Source organism: Pyrus communis, chromosome 11, assembly GCF_963583255.1.
Source record: "Pyrus communis chromosome 11, drPyrComm1.1, whole genome shotgun sequence".
Taxonomy (NCBI): Eukaryota; Viridiplantae; Streptophyta; class Magnoliopsida; order Rosales; family Rosaceae; genus Pyrus; species Pyrus communis.
The window spans coordinates 16,887,212-16,913,277 of NC_084813.1; the positions used below are offsets into that span (position 1 = coordinate 16,887,212).

The window sequence follows — 26,066 nt, forward strand, 5'->3', positions numbered from 1 at the left end:
GGTAGACTATCACCTCACACACTATATATAAAGCGTCCCCAGGTTTGTGGGAAGTAAGAAAAAGGATTCAACTTACGTGACGCAACCACTCAAACTTAAGCCAAACCTTCACTTCTATGGATTGACTTGTAGTTGGAGTTCAATTGTTTATATTTATATTTCATATTGCTTTCTTAAAACAAACAAAACATAACGATAATACGAACACTCGGGACCTCTAATTTTGGTCCATATATGCAGACACCCCAATCATCACCATGGACGAACCTTTTATTTCCAGGACTGAGACAGCACTTGGTGTCGGAGGTGATGACCAACAAGTAGAGTCTTCGAGCACTTCAACGCCCAGAACACCACGAAGAAGAAGCCACCCCTCAGGTTATCTTGATGTAGTCAGCTCTGATGTTATCCTCCCCATCATTGCAACACCAAACTCTACCTCCTACGCCAATCTCATCGCGAACCTGAACAAGAACAAGCGAAGGAAGCTCAAGCGCCGCTCCTATTCAGCTCCCTTGGTGTTCACTGGCACCAAGGAGATCATTCAAGACTCCCTGGATGATCCAAGACCTGCCCGTAAATCAACACCCTTCATTGTTCGCCAGGCCTTTATTGGCGTCATTGTCTATGTCATTATCGGCATTGTCATAATCTTGACAGCCGGGGGTTTCAAGGGGAAAGCCACTTACAAGCCGGTTGATGCCTTGTACTTCATTGTGGTCACGCTCTGTACGATTGGATATGGTGACATTGTTCCTGACACGACGGCTACCAAGCTCTTCACCTGTTTCTTCATCTTGGTTGGTTTTGGATTCATCGACATTCTGCTGAACGGGTTGGTGGTGTACATCTGCGACAGGCAAGAATCGGTGTTGCTGAGCACTATCGATGAGACGAAGTTCAACCACATGATTCAGACGTACATGATCGATAAAGAGAAAGGAAGAATGAGAATAAGGATCAAGGTAGGGTTGGCATTGGGAGTGGTTATTGGTTGTATAGCTATAGGGACAATTGCAGTACATTTTCTGGAGCAGATGAGCTGGGTTGATAGTTTTTACCTCTCTGTTACTTCTGTGACAACGGTAGGTTACGGCGATTTCGCTTTCCAGACAGTTGGGGGTAGGTGTTTTGCAATAATCTGGTTACTGGTTAGCACATTAGCTGTTGCTAGGGCTTTTCTGTACTTGACTGAGCTTAGAATCGACAAGCGGAATCGCCGAATCGCGAAATGGGTTCTTCAGAAGGAGATCACCCTCAGGGACCTATTGGCAGCAGACCTAGATAATGATGGATGCATCAGGTACCCCTAACTTTTCTGTATCTGAATTTAAACCAGTTTTGTTTTCCCCTAATTTTTCTCTAATTTGGAATTTTTCTAAAAACTCAAAACTTTTCCCAATATGCATTTATGTTAGCAAACGTGGGTTACGCCAGATGGCTACGCTAGTGAACCTATCCCCTTCCCCTTAGTTTAGAATATCGTCCTGTAAAGAATATGTATCTATGTTAAGTTTATACTTTCTACCTTTAATGCTGCAGCAAATCAGAGTTCGTCATATACAAGCTGAAGGAGATGGGGAGAGTAGCAGAGAGTGACATCCTGCAGATATCCAAGCAATTTGATTCTTTGGAACACAACAACAGTGGCAAAATTACTCTTGTTGATCTAATGGGAAGCAACATGTGAGTGACTCCAATAAGGTTTCCCTCAATGGAAAGTCTGAGGCATCATACAAATCTTGCTACAGGAATTAACAGAAGCAAACTGTGAGAATTCCGAAATTTTACGATACATGTATAGAGAACTAGGCACATGAATTTGATGATTTCACTAGAGAGCAGAAAACTCAATTCAATTCTTTTGTAAATACTTTGGGTTTCAAATAAAAATGGAACTTTGACGATCTCATTTCATCGTTTCTTTGTCTTCTGGAGTCAATGTTTCTTCGTTTTCTGAAGTCATTTGACAAATTATATCAGTCCCTAAAGTTTTAGTGAAAGGTCTCTTGCATAGAAAGCCTATGAGTTCATCAGAGAGCATGCATTGCCCTACACACATTCAGGTACGGAAAAATACAGCCTGCTCGTCTACAGGGGAGGGACCGCAACAGTGTTTCGGGGACCAAGCATTTAAATTTTACGGGATGGTGGATGAAGCAATGAAGTAGCTGTTAATTGTTCTTTACAATCCAATGGCAAAAAGTACAGCAGTATGCAAACATAAGCTCATAACAGAAGGTGGAGCCAACAGATTTATGTAACACTCGACCTACCTGGGAGTATGGACAAAGATAGTATTATGAGCCGGGATCAGTCCAATGTTGATTAGTTTCTCCATTACACTGTAAAATATTGTTTTACATCTCTTTTTATCCCGCGGTATAACTGTTTGATCCAAAAATGGGTGAAAAATAGGTACATGAAAAGAAAAAGCATGAAAAAAATGAGGGATAATATGACATCGATTGATGGCAACAGATATTCATATTCAACAAAACTAGTTACCATGAATAAGTAGTGTATCTTTTCACACCAAAGCGAAGATGCATTCCTAGATTGAAGAGGTGCATTGGTCTATCGATACTGGAGGTACAGCCAAAACTTTAAATCTCGCCCATCTCTTTGCATCATATGGGGATGTTTGCTATTAACTGTTTAGAGAAACAAATGAAGGACAATATGTTGTCACCAAAGAGCAAAACCCATTTTCAAAAAACTGTTCCCTAATTATTCCATTAGATATCAAGTTCAGGGTTCAGAACTTCCAAAGACCTAAAACACCAAGAAAACTTGACAAAATTCAGGCATTTAGGGGGTGAGTTGCACTTCCAAACCTCGGTTTCTCAATTTGAAATTCATGCATATAGCATGTTTCACACAGTAACTATACTTGCAACAAAGAGACTGATAATATACAAACACAGTCATTGCAACAAAGAGACTGATAATATACAAACACAGTCATTGCTTAAATAGTATACAAACACAGTCATTGCTTAAATAATATACAAACACAGTCATTGCTTAAATTAAATACAAACACAGTCATTACAAACAAGTTTCATGCTAAAAGCAGTGCCGGAGGTGCTAATTTCTCAGACATAAAATGCAATGTTTACCGGATTCTAGAGATTGAATAAAACAACTAAGCCTTATCGGGCCTCCACATTTGCCATCTTGATGCTTGAAATCCTGTGACCACAGAGATCATGAGCAGAAATGAAGTTTATCAATGAGCATGCATCATCAGGGAAAAAAAAAAAAAAAAAAAAACAAACAAACAAACAAACAAAAGTTGATAAATCATACAAGTAGAGGAGTAATATTTGTGATGGTTAACTCTTGTAAAGGAGACAACCGAAAATGTAAACCAACTTTTGAGTCACTAATGCGCATACCTCTGTCTAACGCCAGAGACACTATCAAGAAGTTCCATCGTTTTTTGCACTTTAAAATTTGTTGATTTCTCCTGGCCGTCCACTACCAAGGTTGAGATCCTCAATATGGTGATCAGTTCTGCTTCAATTTTTTTGAGTTGATGATCCAGATGTTCTAAGAAACTATTGAAAGAGGTTAATCCCTTCAAGCTACTAATTGTCTCATCTTCATTCCAAGCTCCCCTGTTTAAAGGTTCTCGAAGGTCCTCCCCTTCTGGCTCAACAGGTAATCTTGCTTGGTTGTCTTTAAGAAGCGGTGTTTCTTCTTTCAGATCATTTGAGACAAATTCTTTGCCCACCTCCAAATTTTCTGCAACTTCAGCTGTTGGTGATACAATTCGAACTGGACTAAAAGCATCTTCTCTGACAACTTCAAGATCCAAAGAAACATTCCCGATTAGCTGCCCTTCTTTCAGAGAAATTGCCTGAAACCACATTAGTCTTCTTCCGATCATATTACCGCTGAAAGGTAAAGATCTTCAATAAGTTACAGTAAGGGAATAAAGATTGGAATAAGAACATTAAGAAAAAGTATATCTTACTAGTGGTTACTATTTTTTTTTATCAGTTGTGACATTTCGAGGAAGGAGGTTATGAATTTGGGACCTCCGTTTTAAAGATGTGTGGCTACCAACTGAGCCTTAACCTGACCTCCTTTCTAAAGGCTCGACTGAGCTAAGATAGCGTATAATATCTTCCCTATGCAATCATGATTAAGTTTTGATAACAATTTTTGCAGACAAATCTGGAAAAGTTGAAGACATGGCAGCTTCAAACATCATGAACCAGTTACAGACCTATAAATGTCCTTTTCAAAACAACGATTAATTTTGGTGATAGTCGATTTTTGTCAATGGAACCACATATTGGATTAGTGGACTTCCAACTTCGACTGAATTACTAAAAACAATGATCTTATCCAGTATTCCTCCGCTTACACTGGAAAATCTCTTCCATAATTCTTAACAGTTTATTTTACCTCATTAAGCTTTGTGGAAAGCTCATCGAGAAATTCTATGCGGTGCTTTGACTTCTCCAATGCTTCCATGACCTTTTTCTTCTGAAAGAGCAGCTCCCTTGCATCGTCTTCCTTCCCAGTTTGGACATTAATAGCTGCTTGCCGTTTCAGCTTCTCGGCTGCCTCTGACAGCCGCAAAAGCCTCAATCTTGCATTGTTTGCTATGCCAACAACCATGAAATGTTGTTAAATTATGTCAATTATCTGTTCTAAGTTCTAACTCAAATCACCAAAATATTGGATTGAAAGCTCCTTAATTAGTTATAACATCAACTAAAAGCAACTAATGATTAACATATCAAAATTTCTGCACTAACAAGTGCAGATGATCTAATCAACATATTAAAAATTGTGTAATTTTGTAAAAGAAAGAAGCTTTCATACAAATTATTCAGCAAAAAAGGTTATAACAACAAAAGAAACTAACAAGGCGGGAACTTGCAATGAAATGAGCATAAAAATGTAGTTTTTCATTGAAAAAGGCAAATGGGTATTTCCCCAATTTATATAAAATATTATGAAAGAGAGGAAAGCAATATATAAATATATACATGTATGTATATGTATATGTATATACCTTTGGCTCTGGCGGTCTCAGCCTCAGAGTGGAGCTGACCGAGCTGGGCACGTAGCTCCTCTGTGTTGACGTTGGAAGCCAAGCACATGGGCGTCCTCCATAAAGGTCTCCGCGGAACAACCATGGCTGTTCCACCACCACTCCAGAGTATCATCCCTCTCTCTCTCTCTCGTCCGTCTGGAATCTGGATGAATGGGGGGTTCCCCATGATGAGGTCCATAGCTTAAGCCTTATGGTCTAGAAGCGTGAAGCCCACTTTCGCATGACCCGAAGAAGACCTCTCTTTGAAATGGGCTTCCAGGTTGTCATTGTATATTTGCTTTTAGGCCTCGTTTGCTTTGGATTGAGAGTCATGATATGCATAGAACATTACTTCCTTTTTGGAGGAAATTCTAATTTTGCTTTTTCTTTCTCTTTATCGTCGAGCCTGATCAATCGACAGATTGTTGAATGGGGAAACAGATCCTAACTTTACAGTTTGTAAAAGCTGAAGATAGAAAATACATTAGCCACGATGAAACTTATTCTTCATAATCCGTCATTTTATGGGACTTGAAAACTGTAAATTTCATTCACGATCAATTCATTTTTTACCTTTAATTTAAACAAATATATGGTTAGCGTTATATTGTATCCTAAACAGTTGTTTAGACACAAAACGTGGCTAGGGGGATATTCTAAACTTAATTCCATTTACGTGTGTCACTTTTCTTTCTTTTGCCAATCACTCGTTTCACATTAGCATATTGATTTGTATCCTACCTTGAATGCTATAAGAGGTTAGGGGAAACTTGTGTTTCCTTATTAAGTCGCATCCATTTTCCTTTCATGTTTTTTGGACAAGCATCCATTTGGACCATTTTCCTTTCAAGACGAGTACTCTTTCTCTTGGATTTGGTAGGCTAAGTCCATCAAAGTTTGGGTCCACGTGAAATCGTCGTCCAAGACTGCTCGAGTGCTGATAGCCCTTGATTTTGACCCAAAAAACCCTAATAATATGAATGTCATCTCATCAAGTATTGATCGATAACAACCAATCATGAATGACGAATGAATGTCATGAGTGATTCATGACAACCTCCCATCAACAACGCCCACTCACGCTCAACACTCAACCTCAAAAAAGTGACATTGACAACCTCCTAATTCATCTAACTGTGAAAGAGCGAGAGAGTTCGGATAACTGTCATGTCCTATTCAATGGTCTAAACTATGCAAGATTTAACAGTTGTAAGAATCAATTAGATCTTTACTTTACATGAAATTTTTAACTGTTACTTTTTGAACCATTCAACATTCGTGAAAGAAATATCTAAGAAAGAGAGAATGAATTTGTAGTTTTCTGAAGTGATTATATATTAAAAGGAAATTCAGGTCACGCATGTGGTAGGGTTTCTACTTTCTAGCACACAATGGGGCTAAGAACGTAAGACTGCAGTATATATCAGATGCCACATTTTCCCATATCATTGTATCCCTTTTTCTCTTTGTTTCTTTAACTGAATAATATGCTATATCGTGGATGTACTTGCACAAAATGTTAAGTGCATTGCATGGAATTATCCTCCTTTTAACAATTTGTAATTTGAGGTTGAACACTTAATCCGAAGAGGAGCCATGTAATTACAAAAGAAAATTGCATGGCCTGCAAACTTCTGCAGACTACCGTGGACATAGGGACTTAAGTGCTTATTACAGGATGTTCTCATGTTAGATCGTCTGACTACATAATATGTTTATATTGTATAAGAGCAAATTTTTCATAAATATTCATACTTTAACGGTGGTTTAAATTTAATTAGCATTAGCTCGACAACATAATTTTGGAAACTAAGAAAATAACCCATGCATCAAATATCATATCACTCATAAAAATGTATCGTGCCATACAAAAAGGATATATATGGCTTTGAAGGAGGAGAATCCAAGCTAGACACTTCAAAAATGCAAATGAGTTAACTTTTGGCAGACTACAAGTTTTATAAATGTGCTTTAATTAGATGATGACGATGATGACAACGTTAATCAAATTGTCAAACGAGGAGCTATAAATTCATAATGTGTATTTACATAAGATGCATATACGTATGAGTGCTGACATGTACAAATGTAGTCTGTGAATTATGCCGGATTTTTGGGGTTAAAAGTTTGACTTATAGATACAACTTAATTAATTTCATTACATGACATTTGATGTGTTCTATTATAACAAAACATGACAAGCAAGATATCCATTCAAAGGCCAACCATGCACGCCAACGAGGGTTGGTTGAGTTAACAATGATCGTTCTCTTTACTAGACAAAAGTTTAGATTCGAGTCTCGTTGCCGGCAATCCTTCTTGAAAGACGATATGTTCAAAAAAAAAAAGAGCTATGACCTCTTCTGTAAGTTCTCAAAGAAACTTGTGGTATGCTGTCTCCCTGAGATGAGGTAGCCTTCCTCCCTTTAAACTTTTTGTTACCAAAAATCAAGGCCAACCATGCATATGTTTACTTTATTAGGTATATTTTACGTACGGAAGAAACTAAATTATTTATTCACCAAAAGATCAAATCTTCTAGAGAGTTCATATATTAAAATGAAAGCCTCCAAATCTTATTCTTGTACATGTAGAATTCATGACATGTATGTCTTCAATTGAGTATATAGAGTAGCTGTTAAATAAGAGTTAATATCACGGAATTAACTTCTTAACTTTCGTTTATATTATAATAATGAAAATTCTAATTATCTTCGTAACTTAATATAGGGATTTGATATAACCCTATATTAAAATACTTTGCACAAATCAATACAAGGAGTCATATTTTTACACTAATTACAATTAGAAATTAAATCCTATAATACAAATTAATAATTACGGAAATAATTTTGTATTAGTTAACTCTTATTTAACAGCAGCAGTGAGTAATTTTTTCAAGAGGATGCCTTATTCATCACTTTGTTATATCATATTTTATTTTTGCGTATGTTATACTGGTATGCCCTTATATTAAGAATTGAAGGCCCTCACCACACCCGTTGCAAATTTTTCCCAGTAGCTATCAGTCATAGACGGGAAGGGAAGAGATTAGAGGTTCTGGGCTATCCCTTTTTTTTTTTTTTGTTTTTTTGTGCGTTTTATTCTTACGGCTTTTTATTATGGCTTAGAAGTCATTTTACAAAGATGTTAAATATGTCATTAAAAATGAGTGAAGAAATAGGACATGTGAGTGGCTTTAGCCGCACTGTAATATAAATAGGAGGGTCACAAAGATAGTAAAGCCCAACTCAAGGCCGAAGACATGATTTTGTGAAAGAATTTTTTTTTTTTTTTTTTTTCTTCTGATCTTCAATAAAATGCTACCCCTTCGCCTTAAATATGCTAGCCACTAGTGGTAGTCTGGAAGGGGAGGAGGGTAAACGAAGCACATATGCTTCGTGCCACTCCCAATACCATGTTCTCTACTTGTTGATCCATCATTAGTTTTGAAGAATTTTGTTAGGATATGCCCATACTTTTTTTTTTTTTGGCCTTCTAATGTTCGATTTTATGCGCAATTGGATCTTTGATGATCAAGTTCTGAGTCTACAGATCTGTCAATTGTTGCATAGGTTCTTCATGCTAGTTGAAATGATTTTTATGGCAGCACTGGTTCGATTTTGTGGTGGTTGTCAAGGTTTAGCATTATGGCTTAAATTAGGATTGTGGTGATTGTGGGTTATATGAGCTTGACTTTGGATTATGCTCGAACTTGGAGATATATCCTTAATCTCTTGTACACATTTTTGATATAGAATTAAAGTTTATCTAATAAATAATATTATATATATATATATATATATATATATAATGCCCTTGCGTGTAAATTATCCATATTGTACTAAGATTGCACTCAGCACTCGCCAAGATATCGGTAGATCCGATATAAGTTGTATCCGGATACGTGCATTAGTTTTTCCCAGTTGTTGTTAAACACATAGAATCCTTTTTGTATGCCTTATGTTGAGGAATTGAGACCAAACTAGTAAGGAATGGATCACAAAAAGTTGATATGAGGGATTAAGAAAAGCACTCTATGATCATTACAAGAGATATGTAGGAGAGTTTTGCAAATGACACATTCCAAGGAGGGATTTGCAAATCCCTCTCACATGTTCTTGTAGTAGTCATAGAGGGCCTTCGTAATCCCTCCTATCTAACATTTTGTGATTAGTTCCTTAATAATTTGACCTTAATTAATTCCTTGGGACTTGAAAATTCCTCAACCAAGAATAACCTTAATAAAATATCAAACCCTAATAAGGAATTGCTTACCAAGTTTCCCCTCTTTCTATATAAGTGAAAGCTAATCTAGAATGATGTCCCTACATAATTATCATATTACATAATATGTATAACGCTAATTAAGTCAAAATGTTCTTCTATGTCCAAACTGATTAGTATAATAAAATGTCAAGTTGTGGAAGAAAAACAGCTACTCTCTGTTTTAATACTGCAAAGGCAGTGAATTGTAGTAAATTTTGACCTTTTGAGCATATATACCTAAATAAAGATAGACTAGTCATGAATTTGTAATAAATTATCCTTGATGATTCATGTCAATACTTGTTTAATATAAAAATGTCATTATCCTTCCCTTTCATTTCCTCTGTAAAAAATAATATCTAAGCCATTGGTGGAGCAGCTGTCATGTTAGCTTGAACATTACAGGGAAATGAGTTTTTTATAAAATTCCGGTGGAAAAGCTTAAGGTTGAATAGATTCCCTTTCAATCTAAACGCTTTAGTGGTTGGATGCAGTCAAGAATGCTTCTGACTTAATTTAAGGAAAAATCCTCCTTTCACATTTAAACTTTGACAAAACCCTAGCTAGTTTTCTCAGACTGCATGAATTTGAAGGGTGACACACACCCACGCACAGATTAATTAACTGAAAACCCTACAAACTAAAAGTAACTTATGGTTGAAAAAAGTTTAGGGGGAGGGACCATTTCAGGGTTAGGGCATACCACAAGTCTTTTTGAGAAATTACAGAGGTGGTCTTAGCCTCTTTTTTATTTTTACAGATTGCACACTAAGAGAGATTGCAGGCAACGGGACGCAAACCTTGGTCTTAATCAAGTGAAGAGAATGATCCTTACTAACTCAACCAAACCAATCTTTGTCGGCATGAATTTGCATTTCTCGCTAGCTAGGGTTAGTGATCTTGAATTTAGTATGACAAAAAAGGATAGTACTATAGAAATTTATTTGCCTAACTATAACCAAAAACGGTGAACTTACCACTTATATGATCCACAGTCAAACACGCTAGCTAATTACGTAGATCATATGTTCTTTTGTATATCTTCCATTTTATTTTCAAGTACATTGGTGATAAGGACTCGTATCATTTTCCTAGTTCCACAAAATGATCAGTTTCGTTAATTTGATTTTGGTTACAAATTGTGAAGCTGATCACATTAAGAAAATAAAATACGATAAATTCCATCTAGTTCGTAATGTACCATGAACAAGTACTCTCAAAGAAAAAAATATATATTCTTTTGCGTCGCTAAAAATATATCTCCTTATGCTTGCAACGCTCTATCACGTGACCAAGTTTCGACTTACATGGGAGATCCTTCCCAAGTCTAGATTAGTTGTTCATAGTTTACACCAAGAGTACAAGGGTCTGAACACTTGCGCAGCTAATTTGTTTGGCATGTTTAAATGTTCAATAATCCCAGAAGAAATCTAGTGCAAAAGACCTCCCATAATTTGTAGAATTTAATTGCTCATATTCTTTAGACCTATATGTCATGCATGATTACTTGTTTCTTCACTCCAATACTAAAATGCTTGGATTATATATAATTAATCATATTAATGCAAGATCTGGTGCTGAATATTTTACCCAGAGATGATCCAAATCTAAGCATTTTTTTATTCTAAAAGAAAATACATTTCAATATTCTATATATTCTTTATGTCTATTTATTCTGTGTAGGATTACTGTCTAGACCTAACAAATAAACCTGCTCTTCATTGACCAACACTCCATGCCAATGGCAATGTCACCTGTCAGATACAGATAGTATACTCCTTTTATCATTTGCGACAAAGGACACTAAATTGTCAACAATCTCAAGCTACTTCTTCAATTTGGTTGCGTTTACAATTATTTCTTTTAGATTGATGCTCTCCTCCCGTATAAAAAGCCTTACCACTAAAAATATTCCAACCATGTCATAGCATATGATACATTCCAACTTAATTATTACTCCCACTTTAATTCCTATTGGAAATCGATTCGAGCAAATTTCTATGTATTTTAAGATGCTGTTCTTCTACCTAAACTCAAATTAGTCAGCCTTAAATATGATTACGTAGAATATGACATAGCTTCGTAAATTATTCTAGTCAACTCTAAATTCTATAGAATAGTGCAAGAGTTATATATATGCACGGTATATACATATATGATTTCTGATTGAACATAAAACTGATGGATCGATCTAAATCATGATTTCTTTGACGCCAAAGATTAATTTCTACATCAGTCATATCAATTTGGTCACGACATTTTGTTCCACAGATAACTTAATCGTAGCAAAACATTATGTACCAAACTATTATTCGTCTTTGGATAATATATATCATTTGATCTCATTAAACAAATATGGTAGCCATGTTTTGGTCAATATAGCCATTTTTATTAGTGGAAGGTCGTTTTGGAAATGATTATGCATGAGACGCGCAAATATTTATTTGTTTGTTTTATATATTAGGCATGCAGAATATATGAAGGCAAATTGAATGAAGAAACAATATATAAATAGTACTACTCTACTTTGTATACTTTAATTCTAAAATGTTATATAAATTATTTTTTGTGAATATGATCGTTGACCATGTAAACATATCAAGATTCAAAAAATAATACTAACGCGGACTTTATATTTATTTCTGACCTTCAAGAAGCCGTGTGAGATAAAAATCTCATATATAATTCTATAATAGTGATAGTAACAATGATGGTATCACAATATTTTAAGTTAAATTACTTCTAATTGTCATGACAGTAATTAATGGGGAATCTGTGTGAGAAATAGAAGCACCGATGCCTATTGGTTAGGACTAAGGTCTGCAGAGTATACTATATAATGCAAGACATCAAATAACTGAACATGCACACAAAAGGAATTCAAGTACAAATTGCAGGGTATATCGACGAAAATGAAATTGTACGTGTTGAATGGATTCGAGAAGGTAGAGTAGTAGCTAAACCTGATGCAAATATACTAAAAAAGGAAAATCTCTTAGGTCAATTCTACATAGAGTGGATTCGCCCCTTAAGTTATGGCTCGTCTTTTTTTTTTTCTTTTTGTGTTTCTTTATTTTTTTCAGGGCTCCAGAACCCTAAAAAATAGAGGAGAAGCAAGCCGAACGTCTAAAAGTGATCATTGTTCGCAGCTCACTAACTTATAAAGTATGTTAGCGCATGTCATGCATGCATACAAAATAGTGCACCCATCTAAACCCTCAAATCCGACACAAGCGGGAAACTTCTGTTAGTACTGAAGAACTAGAAAGTTTTCCAATTTAAAATCATTGGCCTAAGATATGAAATCATATACAACTTCATGAATGATAAGAGTTGCGGCATACCGCACGATCAATTGTGCTCCAATGCCCCTATATGCGCGTGATATTTCAATCTATCTAACAGCTAGTATCTAGGCTCAGTTAGTTGATTGCCTCCAATTATCGTCTTCATCATTATTATTATTATTATTATTATTATTATTATTATTATTATTATTATTTATTTTTTATTTTTTATTTTTGCATCGAAGAGTTTAGAACTGTAAACACAACATAGTCTTACATATCACTTTACCCGCTCTCATCACTAGACTAATCCTGTTTTCATTCTTTTTACTGAATGCATGATCTCAAGAATATCCTTTCAAGGATGATATATACTTTTATGTACGAGGTTCTTTTTACAGTTTTCTTTTTTGCTTAAACGATTACTTTATATTGAAGAAAGTTGAGGTTATACCATAAAATTAATTGACAATATGGGAAGCAGTTCAACCTCTTATAAGCTCTTACATGATTTGGTGCTGATGTAAGACTTTGTCCTCACATTCTCACACGTCCTCTGCAATTGAACAAGTATATTGTTTATAAAAAGATATATTTATACTAATGATGAAGTTATCATTCACAAGATTCAAACTTATATTTCTTATTTGTAAATAAAGATAAATATCACTTGAAATACCTCTGTAAAATTTTCAAACATCTAAAAGAAAGGATTGTCATGGAGAAACCATCATTTGATCATTTCAAAAAAAAAATATAGTAGGTGGTTGAACATGTATAATCAACCTTTACTTATTCATACAAACGAGCTTTAAGGCCTGCAAATTGGGATAAAGTACTTTTGGAGTCTGAACACTTAATTTTGGTTATATTTTGAGGAATAAAAAACAATCAAATTAGTTTGTCAATATGTATAATTATCATACGAAATTGGTATTCGACCAACCTTTTTAATCTTGAGGGGATGCCCTTGACCGACTTTCAGGAAACGGGAAAAAAGCGAGCCACAAAATTCGGGGGTTTCCGTAACGGAGATGACGTGAAGGGCCAATCAACTAGACATAGGCGTGTGATGGAACAGAATGTCGCTCCCACGTGCCACCTACGGTCAAAAGACGGTGCCCAATCCCTAACACGTGTAAGCCCTTTCAGCAAACCGTTATCTTGGACATCTTGACCACCACACCACAACCCCCTAAGTGGTCCCAATCCCTACCCACAGATAATAAATACACTAACAAGCAGAAGTTACCATTCGAATCGAAAGGTGAAAAAGTATCATGCGGTAAAGATCGTTGCATTTCAGTTTTTGATTGAGCCTCACGTGATATTTTCACATGACTGACGTTAATCTGTCGTGGGTAGTCTTGGGGCTAGAATTGTCATAGCCCTAGCCCTGGCTGCCAAATACCAAGACTCAAAATAATAGGTGAAGAGTGTTTTGGAGTGATTTTGGCGCTAGCCATGTCTAAAGCTAATGGATGGAAGTGCTCTAAGTGGTTTCAATGTCTAATCGATGATCGATTGCAAACTCTGTGAATTAAAGAGATTTCAACAACGGCAATTCTCATATCCCAGTGAAGAAATGTTAGCAACCATTTCACTTCTTCATTTCAATATTTTCATTTCTCTTCATGTCATCATACTTCACTAGCACTCAAAATTAAATTTTAATTATATAAAAATTCCCATTATTTTTCTCCCTTGTTATTGTAATTTATATTAGCATTTACCTACACACTTTGTGCGTATGAACACATTTTTTTAGAAAATGAGAAGGAGAGAGAGAACGTGGGGGAAGTGGGAGGTTTTTGTTTTTGTTCTTTTTTATTTTTTATTTTTATTTAATATTGAAGGTATTTTAACATCACCTGTAGGTGAGACTTCAATAAAAAACAGTAAAATTTGGACTTATGAAATTACATTTTTGCCCATCATTTTTTTTTGTGTGATAGAAGACTAAGTAGTATTTTCACCCTCTTTTGGTTGACAAAGAGGGTTTCAATAATTAATAGAGATTTTGGTTTATTGACAAAAAAATAATTAAATTTTTAGTTTTGTGTAATAGTGGCATACATGTAGCATGAATAGAAGTGAGAAAGTTAAAATGAAAAAGTAAGTACAAAGGTTACTATAGCACTCCCAATCTCAAAAAACTTCTTCAACTTTATGAAAATGTCATGTTTCTTATGGATATTTGGGTTCATGTTATAATCATTTCACTTTTTTAGTTTTTGTGTTATTTAGAAGAGAAATATAAATGGAGAACGAGGAACGAAGAAGATGGGCTAAGAGATGTAAAATAATGTACATTTTATTTTTTTCCTCTTTACCGCTACTTTTCTTCATTTCTTTTTTTATCTTAAATACTTTTTAATATCTCAAACATAAAAGTGAATTTTAGTAGTTATTTAGTTGGAAGGAAATTTATAAGAAAATGAAGAAAATAAACTATTGCTGTGAAACTGCCAAGTGCGCAAAGCAGCCAAAAGTAGCTAGCTAGCATCCCATCCGATCTACTCTTCTCTCTCTCTCTCTCTCTCTCTCTCTCTCTCTCTCTCTCTCCCCTTCCCACCCTCCTATTAAAAATGGCAATGATAAAAATCAAACCTAAAGCTGATTTTCTCTAAAAATAACAAAGCAAGAATCTCATCCCCATCTCTCTCACATCTCTCAAAAGTTTCTTCTTCTTCTACCATGTCAAATGAGAGGAAAAATCCTTACCAGTACGATCCTTTCGACTACAACCCCCATGAGATCAACAAGTCAAGCTTTCCATTCTTCAACTATGGCAATTCCTCCACATACCAAAATCAACCAGATGACCCACAAACCCTAAATGGGTTTGAATCTGATCATCCTAATCCGTTCATGAGCTTCACCGACTGCCTACACGGATCATTGGACTACAACACCCTCTCGAAAGCCTTCGACATGTCGTGTTCTTCATCCGAAGTCATATCTCCACCGTTGGATCATGATAACAACTCAAACAAGGCAGCAGGTGTAGGAGATCACTCAGTGGGGACTACTAGTACCACTGAAAACCCTTCCACACCAAATTATTCCTCAATATCTTCTTCATCTAATGAAGCTGCTGGTGCTGCTGGTGATGATCAAGTTTTAGATGACGATTCAGATCATAAGAGCATGAAAAATAAACAGCCAAAATTAGGGTCTGATGGAGATCATGAAGACAAGTCAAAGAAAGGGTAGGTTTTTTTGGTTCCTTGTGGCTAGATTCATGGTAAAGGTTAATTAGAAGTTTTAGTTGTTATTTATTACTTTCATTCATAATTTTAATTCCTCTCTTGGTGTATATGGATAAATAGGGCTCCCTAGCTTGACTGTATTTTGTCTGAAGCCGTTTCAAAGTCTTTTTTTTTTATTTTTTATTATTATTTTTTTTATTTTTTGAGAAATTCAAAGTCATATTAACCAAATTAATTAACGAAAACTTTTTAGTGCATTTTTCTCCCCTTGTGTCATTAATTGAAGAGATATTTCTTTATTTATTCGCTTTCTCATTATCTTCCTTATATTTACCCTAAACCCTAAAAGCAAAAACTGGGATCTATATCTTGAACCCTAATCACACACACACATACATGTATACAGTAGGTCATTTTTTGGGCACAAACAAATTTCAAGAAAAACTATATCTAATTTGTTCAGATCATTTTTGGAAACTGGGTGTCTTGTCTCTCTTTTTCTTTTATTTCTTTTATTAGGTAGTGCTAATTGTTGACTGAAGCTTCTGAAATTGTGAGATTCAGGAGCAAAGCAAAAAAGAAAGAGAAACCGCAGAGGGAACCACGGTTTGCCTTTCTGACTAAGAGTGAAGTGGATCATCTTGAAGATGGATACAGATGGAGGAAGTACGGACAGAAGGCAGTCAAGAATAGCCCTTATCCTAGGTTTATATATATATATATATATATATATATATATATATATATATATATATATTGATTTAATTTAATTCCAGTAGAAAGTACATTCCTAAAGGAAAAAAAATCCAATTTATAATGATTTGTGGATGTGAACTAATCTCCAATTTTTCAACAGCCGTTTATTTCATTTGGCCGGTCACTAGCTGTTATTTGATGATGAAATGTTTGTTACATGCAATTCATATATCTGTTAGTGGCCATTCATATATAGTTATAATTAATTTGCACTTTATGAAGTTTCTTTGATGCAACAATATTAGGAGAAGGATTTTGTTTAAGTGACTCAATGAATAAGCTATAATTAAGTATCAAATACATTATTTATGGGAATCAAATCCAATACCTCTAGTTAAACCATATAGGCTGCATTTGAAGTTAAAAACACTTTCTACAACGCATAAATTGCTCTAGTACACTGTCATATAAAAAACATGTTAGCCTTCAACTTAAGCCCTAATTAATCACGTATTAGTATAATGTTTTATGTACTTACTTTGGTTTGATATATAACTAGCTCTTGATCTAGTGGTTGATTTCACTCCACCTAAATATGATATTTACAAACTTTTTACATTTCTTAGTTGGAAAAGCTTATAACATGAGACATATGTAATTGATATATGTGGTGAACTCACACAAGTTTTCAATTACTACTTGCTTAAATTTTTCAGGAGTTATTACAGATGCACTACACAAAAATGCATTGTAAAGAAGCGTGTCGAGAGATCATTCCAAGATCCATCAATCGTGATCACAACATATGAAGGTCAGCACAACCACCAGTGTCCAGCAACACTTCGTGGTAATCTCAATCTCAACGCTGTCGGAATGCTGTCACCTAATTCGCTTTTGGCAGCGGCACCTTTGAACGGATCAGCAAGATATTCACATGAATTCTTAGCTCAATTTCTCCCAGTGAACAACCAGGTGGAATTGCCAAATCATTACCATGATCATCCACCAAGTTCAATGTTATACTCAAACCTCATGAATCCTCATCGTCATCACCATCATCAGCAGCAGCAGCAACAGCTGCATACTCCTGACTATGGTTTGTTGCAAGATTTAGTTCACTCGTTTAGTCACAAGCAAGAGCCATGAATATTTGTGAGTACTTTTCCAGTCGATCGGCGGGCAATTATAAGCACCAAAAGTATGATATTTGCAGTACTCTATATATAGCACTGCAAGCAGTCCTACATTAATCTTTTGATCTAGTTGTCTCATTATTGCAGTACTGTCTTGTATGCACGCTATCTCTGACCCTGATCTGTCCTCTTCTCTCTTAAACTTTTGTATTCGGATTTTCTTTGATGGACTAAGAAACAGTATGGCTCTCAAGGTATAGCATTCAGTGCGTAGGGCGTACTAGCATAAATAACCTCCTCCATATAATTCTGAGGACTGCAGTGCATATTGTTCTTGTGCTCATAAAATTAGGACTAGGATTCTCTCCCCTTCCATCCCCTCCTCTCACATGCTTTATTTTGTCTTTCTTTTTCTATAAAAAAAATTAATATAAGATGTTGAAGTAGCTTAACCGTGACCGTTCAAATAGAAGAGGAGGGAAAGTGAGGGAAAAAAAAATAGGGGAGAGAATCCTACTCCGTAAAATTAAGGACTAACTACATTTCACACTCTTTGAGTTTGGGATGATTTTTCAAAATGGGTTGTGAAGTTTTAATTTTCCCGTTTGCATCATAATATATTGAAATTGGTTAATTTATGTCATTGGTCGAATTGATTGTTTGGTCCTTCATTAAATTGATGACATGGTGAGCTTGAGACTTTTATGTGGGCTACCATATATATATACACATATGTACACTGCGTTTGTATCATATTGACAAAAAAACTCATCAATTTAATGGAGGATTAGATATTTAAAGAGACAAAATGTGTAAATTGATACAATTTCAAAACTTCTGAAGACAATGTGAGAAAGATGGAATCTCAAAACCCATTTGGAAAATCAGTGTAAAATGTAGTTAATCTACTCGAAAGGGCTAATTACCGTACTTGAGGATATGGAGCTTTACTACAGAGCATATATGTATGTATGCAAATATGTATATATAGCTAGCATTGCAAAATGAGGGCTTAACTGTACGTGAAGAAATGGTTGATTGGAGAGCTAAGGTTAGAGCTATATTTCTAGGAGGATTAAGGTTTTCTTTGCGTGTGAGCGTTCAAATAGTATATATGCATGGCTATTAATCCTACTAGAAATGATGCCCGTACGTTTAAGTTCTTCTAAAGGACATCCTCGAATAACTAGACAAGTGTAGTTGCATTGTTAAGTGGTATCTTGTAAAATGAGAGGTTTTAGGTTTGAATACGTGGATGATGAATTCAGTACCATTTTATTTTTCATTTCTTAGTGTAAACATATCGTTTTATATATATATATATATATATATATATATATATGTGTGTGTGTGTGTGTGTGTATGTGTGTGTGTAAGATTAATGTTAGGTAGATCAAAATTTTAAACTAAGTAATAATCCAATCATCAATAATCACGTCATATAGTTTACAAAATATGGTTTAAAAAATTTGGTCTCTCTAGCATTACCCTATATTTGTAGTTGTATTGTCTTATAAGATAGTTTACGGTGTAAAAGAATAAAATTTAAACTTAAGACAATTGCAAATCAATAGATATTGGATTAATTTCACAATTTATGTGTATGCGTGAAGATAAAATTAGGTGTAAAAATTGATGTGGTGTTAGAAATTTACTCAAATTTTAATACATATCGCGTATAAAGTTTATAGTGGCTTAGTAGTGTTAATGATTATACAAAACATTATATATATATAATTTGAGTGTATGTGTAACGCCTAACTAGCATGTCACTTGAGAATACCGATATACGTTGAGAACCTAATAAAAACAAGGGTTATTATATATACAAAAGGATCCCTGAGATTTACATGATCAATAGAAATGGTCCCTAAGATTGTCCACCATCTATGATTTTGGTCATTCCATTAAAAACGATTTAGGGCAATTTTCAAAACTTTGTAACTCAATCGTTTCTTAACCAAATTCGACCCATAATATATCAAAATGAAGATAGGAAAGTGTAGAATAAGATTATACCTATTTTTAAGCCCAATGGTTGCTGGAGATGGCCGGAAAATAGGCTGAAAGGTGACTGGTCTGCAGGAAAACTGGAAAACTCGCCGGAAACTGGGTAAACTTTAAACGTTCATAACTTCTTCAATACTCAACGAAATCAAGCGATTCAAAAATCAAAATCATACTTCTCGACAAGACGAAGAGAATGGTATCTTTCTTTCTGCAAACTCACAGTGGTTTGGCTGGAAAACTGCTCGAAAGTGGCTAACTCGAAAATGGTTAGCCACTTTCGAGCCGTTGTCCGACCAAATTACGTCGAGTTAGCCTTAAAAAAAAGTACCATTCTCTTTGTCTCGTCAAGAAGTATTATTTTCGTTTTTGAATCACTCGATTTGGTTGAGTATTGAAGAAGGTATGAACGTTTAAAGTTTACCCAGTTTCCGGCGAGTTTTCCAGTTTTCCCGCGGACCAATCACCTTTCAGGCTATTTTCCGGCCATCTCTGGCAACCATTGGGCTTACAAATAGGTATAATCATATTCTACACTTTCCTATCTTCATTTTGATATATTATGAGTCGAATTTGGTTAAGAAACGATTGAGTTACAAAGCTTTGAAAATTGCCCAAAATTGTTTTTAACGGAAGGACCAAAATTATGGATGGTGAACAATCTCAGAGACCATTTCTATTGATTTTCAATCTTTGGAACCATTTCTATTGATCATGAAAATCTCAAGGATCATTTTGTATAATAACCCTAAAAACAACATACTTCGACTGTGGAACAAAACCCTAATTATTTGTTCCAATCCGTGGTACGCTATTGGTGGTTATAATTTGCCTCCGGAGTGTCCTGCATTGGCCTTTTGTTATAGAGGTTCTTTTGCCATCATCCCCATATAGTTTCCAAACTTACCTTGTATTTAGCGTGCTCAAACCTTTCCTCTTCAAGAAACTGAGAGTTGATCAGGTTGCTGAGGAATAATTAATAGGATAAATTACAGAGACTTCTATTTGTAATCATGAAAAAACTCCAGTAACTGTATTCGAGTATCATATCATATTGTTCAAATGATTTACATTAATTAAGCTTCTATTGCTGTACCTAATTAACTTGAATTTATTTTGTAAATTGCATGTTTTTCCTACTCTTCTATGACTACATACATCTTGTGTTGTGTGCATCTTTCATGTGTTATCTTCTATTCAAAGCTTCTTAATACGAACTTAGGGCACATATATATTAATAAGTAGATACACGTTATAACAAGAGTATGTTGGTAACACCGTGTAACGTTGTGACAGCACACTAATGAGGGTTTGTTTTAAAACTACTTTTAAAATGGCTGAAAGAGCTTTCAAATAAAATATTTTTGGGTTTCAAAAGCACTTAAAGTGCTTCATGCAACTTCTTGCAAGAAGCTCCAGTTATGTGCTTCTTACTTGAAGCAATAAAGTGTTTTTATTTTATTTTTATTTTTAATAATTCACTTGCTATTTTTCTAAAGATTGGTTTTAAAAGAATTTTCACCAAAAAACGGTTTCAGCCGTTTTAAAAGTATTTCTAAATGGTGCATTTTTGCTCACCCACACTAACTATAGGGTATGCTCACCACTCATTCCAATGTTTGCCATGTGTAATCCACACTAACTCTAGTTAAGCCTAATTTTTATTTTTTATTTTTGCTTTAATTAATAGGAGAGAGAATCTTACTTTTACTCATTTACTTCCATATATATCTTTTCTTTTTAAATATTTTATTAAAACTTAAAACTCCCCTTTTTGAATACAAACAAGCTCAACCCTGAGCACGCATCTTCTGGGTTTTCCATCTACCATTTTTCTCCAACTAGAAAAAGGTATGCAACTCCCATTTAATTGCTTTTTAGGATTATTATAGGATGTCAATATATATGTTTTTCTTAGGATTATTATAGGGTGTCAAAATATATGCTTTCTATAATTATTATAGGGTGTCAATATATGCTTTTTAGGATTATTATAGGATGTCAATTTAATTCAATATTAAGTAATTTGATACTTATGCAGATGGAACACCAAGATGATGAGTTTCGTACTCCATCTTTCAGTGATGCTAAAGAATCAGTTGATGGTATACACTTAGATTTAGATTCCGAAACCTTTGATGTCTTCGATCAAAATGAAGAAAAAGGAGAATTTACAAGCAAAGTTGGTGATATTTCACTGAGGATGACTTTTGATAATGAGGATGATGCATATAATTACTACATTGCATATGGTAGAAGGGTTGGATTTAGCGTGAGAAAGAACAGAGAGAATAAGGACAGGTCAGGTGTGCTAAAGAAAAAACAATTTTGTTGTTCTTGTGAAGGTTTTTATAAATAAAAAATTAAAATTAAAATTAAAAAAATAAAAACTCCAAAGAAGAAAAGAGAAGAAACAAGATATGGCTACAAGGCAATGCTTGAAATCAAACTTAATTTAGAAAGGAAGTTTGTTGTGACAAATTTTGTTGTTGAACATAGTCATGTTCTTGTTCCAGCATCGAGTTCCCATTTATTGAGGTCACAAAGATTAATAAAGCCTTCTCAAGAAAAATTGATAGATCAACAAATGCATTCTCCAGGACTACAACCATCTCAAATCTTCTCATACTTTACCACAGAAGTAGGAAGGTCTCAAAACTAAATTTTATTCAGTCTGATTGTAACAATTTGATAATGAGAAAACGCATCGGGGTTCTTAAAAAGGGTGACTTAGAATGTTTGCTTGAATAATTTAAGAAAAAGCAAAATGAAGACAAGTCATTTTTCTATTCTCTTCAAACAAACGAGGAGAATGAAATAAGTGGTTGTTTTTTTTGTGATGGAAATTCGAGGCGCGATTATACTATATTTGGTGATGTTGTGTGTTTTGATACGACATTCAAAACGAATAGATATAATATGGTGTGTGCCCCAATAGTTGGTATCAATATTCATGATCAAACCATACTTTTCGGATGTGGTTTGCTAGATGGAGAGACAATAGATGCATGTGAGTGGTTGTTCAAGGCCTTTTTACAAGCCATAGATGAAAAAGCACCAAGAACCATATTTACAGATCAAGCCCAATCAATCGCTGCTACGGTTAGTGAAGTATTTCCTAATTGCCACCACCGACTTTATTTGTGGCACATATATCAGAATGCTGCGTGGAACTTGAATCATGTTTTCAGTGAGTTTAAATCATTTACACAGGATTTAAAAAGATGCATATATGATCCGGAGACTGTTGAAGAATTTGAATCAAGTTGGAAAAGTTACTAGATGATTATGAATTGAGAGGTAATGATTGGCTAGAAGGGATATATCTATTATGTGAGAAATGGGCACAAGTTTATGGTCAAGACCACTTTTGTGCAGGTATTACTCTTGACCAATTCCTATTATATTATTTTTACATATTATTCACAAGTTTCTTTTTCCACTATATTGTGATCAATTTCCATTTTTTTTCTTAGGTATGACAACAACACAAAGAATTGAGAGCATGAACAAGTTTTTGAAAAAGTATTTTGCTCGAAACCTCCTTCTGCAAGAGTTCGTCGTCCAATATGATAAAACGGTAACGAATCAAAAAGAAAAGTAAAGGCAAGCAGAAAATGCAACTAAACAGAAATGGCGTAGTTTGTATTCTGATTGGAATGTGGAGATTGAAGCAACAAAGCAGTATACAAGTAAGATTTTTTATTGTTTCCAAGACAAGGTTAAGAAAGTTTTAAATTTGAGGCCACTAAAATTAGAAAGTGATGATGGACTAACACGTACATACACAGTAATGAACTCAGGAAAACGAGGAATTAATAGAACACTTATGTATGACCTTGCAAATCAAACAATATTGTGCAATTGCAAAAGGTTTGAGTTTGAGGGGATTCTTTGTGCACATGCTTTAAAGTTATACTATGATTTAGATTTGTCAAGTATACCATCCAATTATTATTTGAAAAGATGGAGTAAGGATGCTAAATGTAGTATTGGATTTGATTCTTATGGCGAACTGGCTGTGAGTAATTTAGACTCATCTTCCTTGGTTCAATGTAGCGAGCTATCTAATATAGCACAAAGAATCATAGCAAAAGTGCAAAAAATAGCCAAAAATGTAGGTTTTTGAATTCGGAGTTGTTAAAGTTGGAGAAAAAATTGGAAAAGCATGCCAATTTTGGAGAACAAGATGATGGAACAAATGATGTAAATTATGTTAAGCATGTGACTGAAGTTGAGAAAAATCTTAAGATCCAAGATCCAAAAGTTCAGAAGTCCAAAGATTAGGGCAAAGGTAGAATGAAGAGTGCTTTGGAATCTAATCAACCTAAAAAGAAAGGTCCATAAAAGAGAAAAGGTTAGCACATATTTGGCTTGTTTTTATTTACTATTTGATTAACAGTTTGCATTTGTCAATGTAATTATTATTTTAATTGTTTAATAGCTTTTAAAGAATCCAATTCAAATGCATATAAGATGAGTTTTTCAAATCCATCAACATCTTAGATCAAAATAAATTTGCATTTGGATATTGATGAGTTTCATCTCAAACAATTGTATTTTTTGGACTAGCTTTTTGTACAATTTTATTTTGATGAGTTTCATCTAAAACAATTGTATTTTGAATGACATCATTTGTCCTAATAGTTTTGTCACTGAAACTAGTTTTTGTTGGATATTGACGAAGTGATTTGATATGATTCGTATATCCATATAAGGTTAGAATCATATGCAGATGGAAGATCAAGCTCGCATATTTTAATTACCATAAAAAAAAATTTACACATATTTTGATTACCATAATCTCCAACTAGTTACAGATCCTATTTATGATAAAAAAACTACTTACATGATCATACAATAGTAAAGATCCAAGTCATCGAAGTTTACAGAAACAACGACTATGAAGGTGTAATCGATATTGGGGTTTTAAGTTTATATTTATGTTTTTTAAATTGGAATTAGTTGAGTCTGTTTGTAATCAAAAATGGGAGTTTTAAGTTTTAATAAAATATTTAGAAAGAAATGACATATATGGAAGTAAATGAGTAAAATTAGGATTCTCTCTCCTATAAATTGAAGCAAAAAAAAAAAAAAAAAAAAAGAAAGAAAGAAAGAAAGGCTTAACTAGAGTTAGTGTGGATTACACATGGCAAGCACTGGAAGGGGTGGTGAGCATACCCTATAGTTAGTGTGGGTGAGCAAAAATGCACCCATTTCCAAATGAGCCATAATTCTCTCATTAACCCCTATGCACTCGTTCTCAATGACATTTTGGGTTCCTAATTAGAATTTAGGTTGCGTAATTAATGGTTTGTTTGTTAAACATTTTGTTTTTAAATTTTTAGTTTTCAATTTTTGTGCTTAAGATGTGGAGAAAATTATATAAAAGAAATGAGGGATGAAGTGTCGTGGGAGGAAGATGAAGGAAATATAAAAACTCTAAAAGAATAATGAATGAAAACAAACTCTTAAAATTGAAAACAACTTGAAATAGTTTCTGACTTTTATTGTTTTTATTTTATTTTGTACCCTTCGTTACATTTCTTCTACATTTATCGTACAATCCTTCTTCCATTCTTCATCATTATTCTTTCCTTTTATTTACTTTTTTCACCTTTCAAGCATATAAAATGAAAACAAAATATAAAATAATTATCAAACGCCCCGAACGAGCTAAATTCCCTTAATCTTTGAAATGTTATCCGAGCAAACAAAAGAGGATTTGCTGCCGCCCACGTTTATCCAACCACAAAAATAGGGCTTTTTGCTGAAAAATATCCACACGAGAACGTTGGACAAAAAAGTCAAAAGCTAGACACCACTCACACTCAGAATTCAAATGTAGCAGCTTCTCTCAGGCTTCAGCTTACCCATTCCATGATTCATAAGCTTCCCTGTCTGGGAGTTCTTTGGGAACAGAGGAAAAAAAAACCGACACAATTTACAGGTCCACAGCAAAAGCACTTGTTTGTCAGGCTGAAGAGGCTGACCAAATAATGCACGGCATTTTTCATACCACCCCATCAATGTATTGATGTCTCATTTGACTGAAATGCCAACCCAAAAATCGAGAAATCAATGCAACTTCCTTGTGTTCCTTCTTGTTTGCATAAAATTTGAACTAGCTTTTGGTTGAGTAAGAATTGTGTCATGCAAGTAACTTGGATTGGACCACCTTCATGCTTTTTTTTGGACCATACTTGTGCGTGAGAGTACATTATGATTTTTAGAAGCTAGAGTAGGCTATTTTGAAGAGGTAGATACGTGGCTCGTTATGCACAGACGACTCAATCGTCGTTACAAGCAGTTTGACGAGTGTGCATAAATTTTATCTTTTGTGTATTTAATAAGTTACTTGAGAGATGGTTTTCACACAACCCTTTTAACTCCTCACTCACCACTC

The 26,066-nt window shown here is 34.5% G+C and overlaps 3 protein-coding genes across 4 annotated transcripts; 2 read left to right on the forward strand and 1 right to left on the reverse strand.

The window, feature by feature from the left end:
* Window positions 1-2,111, forward strand: LOC137708413 (two-pore potassium channel 3-like). Its single transcript, XM_068447486.1, has 2 exons — window positions 1-1,303; window positions 1,543-2,111. The coding sequence occupies exons 1-2, from the start codon at window positions 258-260 to the stop codon at window positions 1,688-1,690; spliced, it is 1,194 nt and encodes a 397-aa protein (XP_068303587.1). The 5' UTR covers window positions 1-257; the 3' UTR covers window positions 1,691-2,111.
* Window positions 2,112-2,300: 189 nt separating this feature from the next.
* Window positions 2,301-5,337, reverse strand: LOC137708414 (uncharacterized). Of its 2 annotated transcripts, XM_068447488.1 has the most exons (5): window positions 5,036-5,337; window positions 4,420-4,619; window positions 3,402-3,865; window positions 3,123-3,195; window positions 2,301-2,654 (listed from the first exon to the last, which is right to left on the reverse strand). In XM_068447488.1, the coding sequence occupies exons 1-4, from the start codon at window positions 5,253-5,255 to the stop codon at window positions 3,156-3,158; spliced, it is 924 nt and encodes a 307-aa protein (XP_068303589.1). In that variant the 5' UTR covers window positions 5,256-5,337; the 3' UTR covers window positions 2,301-2,654; window positions 3,123-3,155. The 2 variants fall into 2 exon arrangements, with proteins under 2 accessions (XP_068303589.1, XP_068303588.1); XM_068447487.1 differs by lacking the exon at window positions 2,301-2,654 and having other exon boundaries at window positions 3,010-3,195.
* Window positions 5,338-15,204: 9,867 nt separating this feature from the next.
* On the forward strand, window positions 15,205-18,924 carry LOC137708792 (WRKY transcription factor 71-like). The gene is made up of 3 exons (XM_068447943.1): window positions 15,205-15,824; window positions 16,389-16,529; window positions 17,237-18,924. The coding sequence occupies exons 1-3, from the start codon at window positions 15,310-15,312 to the stop codon at window positions 17,664-17,666; spliced, it is 1,086 nt and encodes a 361-aa protein (XP_068304044.1). The 5' UTR covers window positions 15,205-15,309; the 3' UTR covers window positions 17,667-18,924.
* The last annotated feature ends 7,142 nt before the right edge of the window (window positions 18,925-26,066 follow it).

Excerpts from the sequence above, each read along its gene's own strand:
- LOC137708413 (XM_068447486.1), top strand. The coding sequence starts at position 258 with ATGGACGAACCTTTTATTTCCAGGACTGAGACAGCACTTGGTGTCGGA. Across the intron at positions 1,304-1,542 it reads GATAATGATGGATGCATCAG|CAAATCAGAGTTCGTCATAT; the intron begins GTACCCCTAACT and ends TTAATGCTGCAG.
- LOC137708414 (XM_068447488.1), bottom strand. The coding sequence starts at position 5,255 with ATGGACCTCATCATGGGGAACCCCCCATTCATCCAGATTCCAGACGGA. Across the intron at positions 4,620-5,035 it reads TGAGACCGCCAGAGCCAAAG|CAAACAATGCAAGATTGAGG; the intron begins GTATATACATAT and ends TTGTTGGCATAG. Across the intron at positions 3,866-4,419 it reads TTTCCACAAAGCTTAATGAG|GCAATTTCTCTGAAAGAAGG; the intron begins GTAAAATAAACT and ends ATGTGGTTTCAG.
- LOC137708792 (XM_068447943.1), top strand. The coding sequence starts at position 15,310 with ATGTCAAATGAGAGGAAAAATCCTTACCAGTACGATCCTTTCGACTAC. Across the intron at positions 15,825-16,388 it reads GAAGACAAGTCAAAGAAAGG|GAGCAAAGCAAAAAAGAAAG; the intron begins GTAGGTTTTTTT and ends TGTGAGATTCAG. Across the intron at positions 16,530-17,236 it reads AAGAATAGCCCTTATCCTAG|GAGTTATTACAGATGCACTA; the intron begins GTTTATATATAT and ends TAAATTTTTCAG.